The sequence below is a fragment of the Physeter macrocephalus genome, chromosome 1, assembly GCF_002837175.3.
Source record: "Physeter macrocephalus isolate SW-GA chromosome 1, ASM283717v5, whole genome shotgun sequence".
Lineage (NCBI taxonomy): Eukaryota > Metazoa > Chordata > Mammalia > Artiodactyla > Physeteridae > Physeter > Physeter macrocephalus.
This window is the reverse complement of record NC_041214.2, coordinates 29,178,693-29,188,791: the sequence shown is the minus strand read 5'-3', so window position 1 is coordinate 29,188,791 and position 10,099 is coordinate 29,178,693. Positions and strand designations below refer to the sequence as shown.

Sequence of the window (10,099 nt, the reverse complement as noted above, 5' to 3'; positions counted from 1 at the left end):
AACCCGTGTCCCCTGCATCGGCAGGCGGACTCTCAACCACTGCGCCACCAGGGAAGCCCGGTTTAGTTCATTTTTGAAAATGAATTAATATACAAATATTTTAACGTTATCTCAGTTTTAATTTTTAACATGGTAATATTAATAAATATAATCTATCTAGAAAGAAGGTTTTTAGTGTCCTCAAAAATTAAGACTGTAAAGGTGTCCTAAGACCAAAAAGTCTGACAAGTGCTGCTACAAATTAAAAATTTTTAAATACTCATATTTTTTGTATATATGAGTGAATAAGTATGTGCTTTAGACTTCAAATTGTGTCTGTAATTTAGCAAAGTAAAAACTGAATTGTTTTGTAGGCATGTTAATGCACTGTTTTTAGTTAAGATCTCAAGCATGTTTTATTTAGCATAGCAATTTAATGTTTGTTTTTTATGTTTTGTTTTTTTTTATGTTTGTCCTTAGCCTCTGCGACTCGATATCAAGAGAAAGCTAACTGCTCGATCTGATCGAGTTAAGAGTGTGGATTTGCATCCTACAGAGCCATGGATGTTGGCGAGTCTTTACAATGGCAGTGTGTGCGTTTGGAATCATGAAACACAGGTAGGAATTTTTAAAGACTTTATTAGAAATATTATCTTAATCTGTTTATAATGAAAGAGAAGAAATATAACAGAGTTCAGTAGTATATGCGTACTGCTTTCTTAAATAAATTAGTATGAAGTATTTTTAATAAAGATAAACTAACATTTATGAGGGTAGAGCTTGTGGGAGAAACTGTCTGGGCTCATTATATCCAATATTTAAGTGTTAAGTTCTGAGATAGGTAGTATTAGCTCTACTTTGAAATTAAGGAAACTGACGCCAATATAAGATCACTTGCTGTAGATGAAAGTATTTAATGGTACTTAATTTTCCATTCAGTGAGTATTCTAACAACCTTAAGAATGGGATTTTTACTTTTATTAAATTTTCCCCAAGTGCTCACTGTAATGCATGATGCAGGTAACTTTCAGTCAGCCATACAAATTATAGATTATATCAGAGAGAGATTTGTAGTCAGCTTTTCAGTACACATGAGAATGTGCCTTTTACGGATTATTTCCCTTAAATGCTTTCATCTGAGTAAATAATAGGTCTTTCAGCTTAGTTTGTCTTATCTTTTCCAGTCTTTGTTGGCCATCCTTAATCTTTTTCTTTCAAAGTACAGAACGTACCATACAGTTTTGAGTCTATTTATACAGTAATTATCCCCAACATCCAAGATTAAGTTCTTAAAATCCAGATAAAACTCACATTTGGGGGACTTAAGATGGCAAAAATAGGCCATAGGGAACCAAGTTCAGGAGTAAACCTAAAAACACCCTTACAGCTTATATCACTCTAATGAAACAGTAAGGACTACACACTCAGCCAAGTCTCACCAGTGACATTTTATTCACATTAACACTTTGTTCTCTGCTGTATCCCAGTGCCTGTGACATTACCTGACACACAGTAAGGGCTCAATAATTATTTGTTGACCTAGTGAATAATAAACTTTCCTTTTATCAGTATATCACTAATTCAGAATTTCTGTCCTGCGACTTCAAATCTTTTATCTTGTGCATTCCTTTTGCCTTGATGCGGAGAGTATGCTTGTTAACTGCTTTTGTGTGGGTGGGGTGGCAGGGAGGATCTGCTCTCTCCCTATGTTTAAAACCGTTCAGATTTTATGCTTAGCAGATATACTGGTACCTGCTCCAACCCCACCGTGCTTCCTAATGCTCCCTGGAGTCCCCTCTATCAGCTCCATTTAACCATTTCTCAGCTCTGTCATTTCACTATAGTTGTGCTCTAAAGCCCAGGTGTACTTCCCTTATCTTTCTCCAGGTTTTACTGTAACATAACTCTGCTTTATCTGGGTCATCTACTTTGCTTCGTTTTTCTTTCTGTACCCTTCTGTGCCCTCCTGCAGGGCCATCTACTTCCCCTTTCATAATTCATCTCATTGGTAATTTTTTGTCTAATTAATTTCCTTCTTTTCTTCAAAAATGGAGGTTTTATGAGGACAGGGATTATCCTAGTGTTAATTCCCATTGTTATTCCAAGTGGGTACCTGGCAGACAGGCTCATAGAAGATAGTAAGTTTTTGTTGAATGGTTGATCTATTTTTGGTTCTCCCTGCTTTTCCTCTTTTTATCACCAACAGAAGTTACTTGCCACTCGTGTATTGAGAGCAAAATTCTTGAAAGAGCCAGAAAGGTTTTTGGAAGTAAATTCAAATGTACTTGAATTTCAAATAGGAGATATTATACTCTTTGAGGTGGTGGGTGCAGCAGTTAAAAAATCAGTATGTTATATATACAATGGAATATTTCTCAGTCATGAAAAGGAACGAAACTGAGTTATTTGTAGTGAGGTGGATGGACCTAGAGACTGTCATACAGAGTGAAGTAAGTCAGAAAGAGAAAAACAAATACCGTATGCTAACACATATATATGGAATCTAAAAAAAAAAAAAAAAAAAAAAAAAGGTCATGAAGAACCTAGGGGCAAGATGGTCTCTCCCTATGTTTAAAACCGTTCAGATTTTATGCTTAGCAGATATACTGGTACCTGCTCCAACCCCACCGTGCTTCCTAATGCTCCCTGGAGTCCCCTCTATCAGCTCCATTTAACCATTTCTCAGCTCTGTCATTTCACTATAGTTGTGCTCTAAAGCCCAGGTGTACTTCCCTTATCTTTCTCCAGGTTTTACTGTAACATAACTCTGCTTTATCTGGGTCATCTACTTTGCTTCGTTTTTCTTTCTGTACCCTTCTGTGCCCTCCTGCAGGGCCATCTACTTCCCCTTTCATAATTCATCTCATTGGTAATTTTTTGTCTAATTAATTTCCTTCTTTTCTTCAAAAATGGAGGTTTTATGAGGACAGGGATTATCCTAGTGTTAATTCCCATTGTTATTCCAAGTGGGTACCTGGCAGACAGGCTCATAGAAGATAGTAAGTTTTTGTTGAATGGTTGATCTATTTTTGGTTCTCCCTGCTTTTCCTCTTTTTATCACCAACAGAAGTTACTTGCCACTCGTGTATTGAGAGCAAAATTCTTGAAAGAGCCAGAAAGGTTTTTGGAAGTAAATTCAAATGTACTTGAATTTCAAATAGGAGATATTATACTCTTTGAGGTGGTGGGTGCAGCAGTTAAAAAATCAGTATGTTATATATACAATGGAATATTTCTCAGTCATGAAAAGGAACGAAACTGAGTTATTTGTAGTGAGGTGGATGGACCTAGAGTCTCGTATAGAGTGAAGTAAGTCAGAAAGAGATAAACAAATACCATATGCTAACGCATATATATAGAAGCTAAAAAATTGATACTGATGAACCTAGTGGCAGGGCAGGAATAAAGACACAGATATGGGGAATGGACTTGAGGACACAGTGGGGGAAGGGGAAGCTGGGATGAAGTGAGAGAGTAGCATGGACATATATATGCTACCAAATGTAAAATAGACAGCTAGTGGGAAGCTGGTGCAGTTTCCCTGCTAATTAAATGATGTGGGCAAGCCTTTTAACCACGTTGAGGCTCAGTTTACTTACCTAAATGAAGATGATATGTTGCCTTCTTTACTTCGCAGGATTGTTAGAAGGATTAAATCAAATTGATAAAATTGTGTACGAGACCTATAAGGCACCATACAAGTGTTTCTTTATTTTCTTACATTTCGCTGGTGGTTTACATGTTGAGTGTGTAGTGTTTCCTTCTGTTCAGCTTGTTTAGCTTCTGGAGTGGGAAGACCATCCCTTAGGTCATTTGTATCAGCCACAGCACTTAACATGGACCTGAAACATGACTGTTAGTTCTGTAGCTGCTTTATGGTTTATTGCTCAGCAGATCCCTGAATTTGTTGACTCCTCAGTAGCTTTCATGGACTTGTCCGTCATCTCATAGGTTGCATGTTCTACCTGTTCGCAGTGTCTGTATCGCAGTCAGCTGCTAGTGGTTGTGCAGGTTGGAGCTTATGTCCCCACTTATTCAGCCTTTGACTGAAGAATCTTTGAAGTCTTGCTCAGGAAGCCAGAGTGGGCTCAACAGTTCTTGTGAACCAGTCCCTATTTTTAAATTTGGTGCATATGGTTAATCAATCAGAATATGCTCTTTTCATTATTCTCTCGTACAGAAAGAGAGATTGAAAAGTGATAGTTTGATTTTCAGAATTCTAAAGAGCAAGGCATCAAAGTGGGAGGACAAAGAGATGCATTCATCCCTGCTCTTTCTAGCAGGGTCTCCTAGTTTTCCACCTTTATCCTGTGTATATAATTCTATTCTGAGCAGCTTTAAGGGACAGCTAAATCACTGTGTTCTCGTACTTCACTAAAAGGAAATGGCATCTGTATGGAAGCATATTGCTGAAGTGTACAAAAGAATTGTATCTTGTTTATAAGTTCATTTTATGAGTTTATGGGTTTAATTTTTAAAAGAAGAAAACTAGGGGCTAATTCATTCAACAAATACTTATTACAAATTCATTGTTTTTCAGCCACTGTTCTAGGCTCTAGGTATACAGTGGTGAACAAGATTCCTGCCCTCAGGGGTCTTAGCAGGAAAGATTGACATTAAACACGTAATCATGAATGTGCTATGTTGTGAAAGTGGAGTATAAGGTCCTGTGGGTGGGTTTTTAGGCGGAGGGAACATGAGCAAAGGTAAGGCACTGAGAGTAGCCAAGGATGAAGCTAGAGAAGTAGAGAAGGGCTGGAGCACAGAGGATGGGGAGCTTCATCTTGCTGACATTTGCTTTCTTTTATCATTTATAAGTATTTGCACTTTGAATCTGTTAAAGAAAAGATCTTTGGTCTATTTTTTTCATTTGACTGTTACACTTTTATATTTTAGCCTGAGAACATTTTATGATTAGTAGTGATATTAAAAATCGGATGTTTTAAATATAACAGAATAGATTTTTCAGTTATTTTCTCATGACTCAAAGTGTATATTCTTGTGAAATTTTTAAGACACTGGTGAAAACATTTGAAGTATGTGATCTTCCTGTTCGAGCTGCCAAGTTTGTTGCGAGGAAGAATTGGGCTGTGACGGGAGCGGTAAGTAATTCCGTGCACTTCTAACCCATCTCTGAACCTGTCAGTGGCTGCTTTGGGGGCGAGTCGCAGAGCTTTGACTCTTGCTTTGTTTTGTTAATTAGTGCATTGGTTTGGAACCTGGGCTTTATACCCTGAGCCTATAGTATACTTTTTTTGTACAATTTACTTCATAACAGTAACGATGGTGTTAAACTTTCCATTTCTAGGATGACATGCAGATTAGAGTGTTCAACTACAACACTCTGGAGAGAGTTCATATGTTTGAAGCTCATTCAGACTACATTCGCTGTATTGCTGTTCATCCAACCCAGCCTTTCATTCTAACTAGCAGCGGTAAGAGATGACCCCTTTTGGTCATGTGCGTCTCTTTGAGTAATTCATTTTCATTCAGTGAGACATGCAATTCTTTTACTGCTGTTACAAGCAGAGTTCTAATTCCAAGCAGCCTTTAAACTATTTAAATCCATTAATGTGCTATCAATGCTGCTTACTTTCGCATTTTAATGAATATCAGCTCTACTTAGGATTTGTATAGCAGTTGCTCCAGTTCCCGTCAGGGAAGACCTGCAGGTCTAGATGCTGAAACGTCTGCTGAACAGAAAGCTAATTTACATGCTGATTGAGTGAGTTTTTGGCAGATTGCCATATACCCTAGTCATTTTTATCTTTATACTTAGACTAGTTTGCTCCTTGGTATTACGTATAAAACAGTGGAGCTTTTGGAAGGCATTTAAAACCAGTTGCACTGAACTGGTAATAGCTCTTTGAAACATTTTTAATTTAGAGATTGAGAAGTAACTCAAAACTTTTTTTTTTTTTTAACCAATCTTGTATTAAAAGAGAAATGCTTATTTCTGAAATAGTCATTGCCATCATTATTCATTCATACTTAGACTCTAATCATACTTGTTCCTCTTTCATCATTCTGTAAAGCCCATTGAGTCTGTCTGAAATTTTTTTCCATGAAATATGTATGTTTGCTATTAGTAATCTCTCTTTTATCTCCACTCTTTAGAGAGTTAAATTTATTCTTAGAATAAATAAGCATTTTGAAAAATCTGTTCAATTCCGATTCTGTTTCTTTAAGACATGGAATATATGATTTGTGTTAGATTTGCTGCCTTAAAGGCACAGAGACTCTGCACCTTAGTTCTGAATGAAAGAAATAGAAATTGCAACTAACTGGAGACTTTCTTTTGGTCTAGATGACATGCTTATTAAACTCTGGGACTGGGATAAAAAATGGTCTTGTTCACAAGTGTTTGAAGGACACACCCATTATGTTATGCAGATTGTGATCAACCCCAAAGATAACAATCAGTTTGCCAGCGCTTCTTTGGACAGGACTATCAAGGTAGGATGTCCACTGTTGGTGTCAGTTATGATTGTTGGTGAAATATAGTTGTGTCAGGTATTTTACTACTGGCTGCCCAGAAAGTTATTCCTGTCTGAGAAGTTTCTCTCAAAAGCTCATTTTGAAGCAAAATAGGGTTTCTCATTTTGATCCAGAGGGGCATATTCTGTTGAGAAGAACAGTGTGGCAGCTCAGTGCTCTTAATGAAGGAGTGTTTTTCCATGTGGAAGCAATATGGTGTAAGACTTTTTAAACCTCTGCACACCCAGAATAAGAAAATGCCTGTATCTTCTCTAGGTCACTCTTTCCTCTCCTTTAGTATGTTTGTTGTTGACCTCTGCTGATTATTAATCTGTTTTATATTTAAATGTCATCTGCTTCCATTCTTTTTCTTACTTCATTTCTCCATACTGCTTCCAGTTATCTTTCTAAAACATGGATTCCATCTTGTCAGTTCCCAGTCTAAGGATAAAGTCCAAATGCCTTGGTGTGGAATACAAGTGTTTCCAAGACTAGCCTTAGCTAATGCTATGAGATATCTCCAGTAACGCTGGTCTACTCACCATTTTCTAGAAAAGCCCTGAATGTTCACAGAACCTTACCTAATTCAGCTGATCCTTCTGCCTGCAGTATTCTTTATTCTGCCATTTTGATTTCTTTTCCTCTGGAGAATTACTCATCTTTCAAGGCTTATTAGCACAGTTATTTACTCTGAGACGCTCTCTTCAGACCTTCATTTCACCTCTAGACAGAGCCAGTCATTTTCATCCCGTTCCTTCCCTCGCTTTTTGCCTCTATTATGGCCTTCATGTTGAATAATAATGAACGTGTCTCCAGAAATTCTTATCACTGAAATGTTGATGTTTGGGGCAGGAACTGTGTGTTACCCCCTCCCCCAAGCAGACACACGTTAGCAAGCAGCACAGTGCCTTGCCTATACTAGATGCTTAATACATGTTGCAGTGAGTGTAAATACATTCCTTTTCCCACTGTAATATTTAAAATATTTCTATATGCATAGATTTAAAATACACATTACATAAACTTTGACTTGCATGTATAGGCTTACATCTATATAACATTGTTATTAGTTTTCCTTTAACTTTTATAAAATGTTATATGCTGTTTGTCTGACAATTTATTATTAAATGTTATATGTTGAATATCTTAGACTTCGGCTTACTTTATTTTTTTTCCTTTCACTGCATTGTCCTTGCTTTTGACATAGGTTGAAACTTTGAAATTAGTTTTAAACTTTCTTCACTAAATTAGGTATATCTTGAAGACAAAAATTGTCTTATCTTTGGCTCTAGTAAAGTTTGTTTACACATCTTTATACTCCCCACAGGGCCTCCCATGTAGTAGGCATACAAAATAAATATTTGTAAAGGTAAAGCTCAATACCAGTGCTGTAGTAATATTTGACTACTTTTCCATACTTTTAATTTTTTGACTAAGCAGTACTTTTCTCCTTTTAATACGTCCTACTAATAAGTCCACTTTCATTAGCTTTATATTAAATCTCTCATGAAGTCATTTCCTGCCCTTAAAGTAGTGTTTCTCAAAGTCAAGACACCTGGGTTGTCTGTTAAAAATATCTAGATTCTTGGGCTTCATTGTACATCCACTGAATCATAATCTCTAGGGATAAAGCCTGGAAATTGGCATTTTTCAGAGAATGCTATAGTGATTCTGCCCCCTGGAAATTCAAGGAAAGTGAGAAAAAACAAAAACAAGTGGGTGAAAAAATGAGCATTCTTCAGCGCCTCTCCCCCCAGCTTTGGCATTTATATGACCTGTCGGGTGTGGTGGAGCTGCCTTCTGAAAAGCAAGGCCCCATATTGACTGGCAGGTGCTGTTACTCTCTGAAGGTGTGGCAGCTGGGTTCCTCGTCACCAAACTTCACTCTGGAGGGACATGAAAAAGGTGTGAACTGCATTGATTACTACAGTGGGGGCGACAAACCATACCTCATTTCAGGTGCAGATGACCGTCTTGTGAAAATATGGGACTATCAGGTACAGTTTTTTCATAACTTACTTGCCATATGTTAGATATGCTTCTTACTGTTTCTTACAAGACAGTTAAAACTTGGGTTGTTGAACTCTGTTTATAGCATAATAACTTAAGGCATCAGAATTTGCACCTAAACTGTGGTCTCAGACTTTCATTGATATTTGAAAACTAGCAGACAAATGAATAATGTCATGACATCGCCATGGTACAATCATTTTGCCACAAAGACTTTTGTAAACCTAGGTATGTTACTACACTTTTTATCTCCAAGAGTATGTTAAATTTTTATTTTTTTGTTTCTCACATCAAAATTTCAATAAACAGTTAATAAAATGAGGCCTAGAAACCAGTTGTACTGAGATACTCAAATTTGTGTTTAAATACAGGATAAAAATATTAAAGACATTATCTTAGGAATTTGAGGGAATGATACTTAGATGAAGACCACATCTTTCAGGGGTGTGTTGTGTTTTCTTCTTTAAATGTGATAGTTATATTTACATTTGCCTGTACTATCAAATAATTAGAGAAAATGTGTACACGGTTAGATGGTTCTGTTTCAAAAATCTCTGTACTGAATACTGTTTAGATGTCATAACCACTCTTATTTATTATGTATCTGTGCACTGGGAAAATTAAGGATGAGTTATTGTTTGCCACTAATAAAAGTGTTTTCTGTGTACTGATTACAGAATAAAACATGTGTACAGACACTGGAGGGACACGCCCAAAATGTGTCTTGTGCCAGTTTTCATCCTGAGCTGCCAATTATCATCACAGGTTCAGAAGATGGTAAGTTAGAAATGGATATTTATTCCTGTGTTTAATATCATTACTAAGTGGATATTTAAGCTGGCTAGTGCCCTGCATTTTCATTGGAAGTTTCAAAGGATTTTGATATTTTTATTAGAGTAGACTACTTAAGCTATAAAAGAGTAAAGGGGCATTATTATCAGCATCATTCTAATGTGTTTTGACTCTGTTACTTAAATAAGAGGACACCCAGAAGTGCTAGAGAAAAGCTGAAAAAGCCTGTGCTTTGGAGTCTAAAAGCCCGGGGTCAAATTCAGCCTCTGCCACTTCATAGATGTGTGGTTTGGGTACATTATGAAATGGGCATAGATATATCTGCCTCATGGGATTACAGTGAAAGGATGTGAAGAAATCACGTATAGAAAGCATCTGGCACATAGTGGGCACCGTACCCAGGAATCCTGTCATTATTTCACACTTAAGATCACATTTCTTAGTTTTAGTTTCTTATAAATTTTCTATTATTTATTTATGTTGCTTTATAAAATCACAGACTATAGATCAAGAAATTAAGCTGTCAGGAAGTGTGTTCTGTTTGAATAGAAAGACTTCCATGTGGCTGGTTCCCCTGACAGTTCATTCTTGGATGTTCATATCAAAAGGGCATATTCACATGGTTCTTTTCAGGAACCGTGCGTATTTGGCATTCAAGCACCTATCGCCTTGAGAGCACATTGAATTATGGCATGGAGAGGGTATGGTGTGTGGCCAGCCTGCGAGGGTCCAACAACGTTGCTTTGGGCTATGATGAAGGGAGCATCATTGTGAAGGTAATCTCTCATTACACTGTCTCTGAATAGATGGACATAGGGGAAGCAATTATCTTCCAAGTCAC

General features: G+C 37.0%; 1 protein-coding gene across 2 annotated transcripts in view; it reads left to right on the top strand.

The window, feature by feature from the left end:
* The window catches only part of COPB2 (COPI coat complex subunit beta 2), a 30,145-nt gene that overhangs the window by 4,093 nt on the left and 15,953 nt on the right, over nucleotides 1-10,099 (top strand). For both annotated transcript variants that reach the window (XM_007113368.4, XM_007113369.4), the window contains exons 2-8: nucleotides 460-597; nucleotides 4,995-5,081; nucleotides 5,288-5,414; nucleotides 6,287-6,435; nucleotides 8,307-8,453; nucleotides 9,144-9,243; nucleotides 9,892-10,034. In XM_007113368.4, the coding sequence (XP_007113430.1) occupies nucleotides 460-597; nucleotides 4,995-5,081; nucleotides 5,288-5,414; nucleotides 6,287-6,435; nucleotides 8,307-8,453; nucleotides 9,144-9,243; nucleotides 9,892-10,034 (891 nt within the window). The remainder of the gene's footprint in view (nucleotides 1-459; nucleotides 598-4,994; nucleotides 5,082-5,287; nucleotides 5,415-6,286; nucleotides 6,436-8,306; nucleotides 8,454-9,143; nucleotides 9,244-9,891; nucleotides 10,035-10,099) is intronic.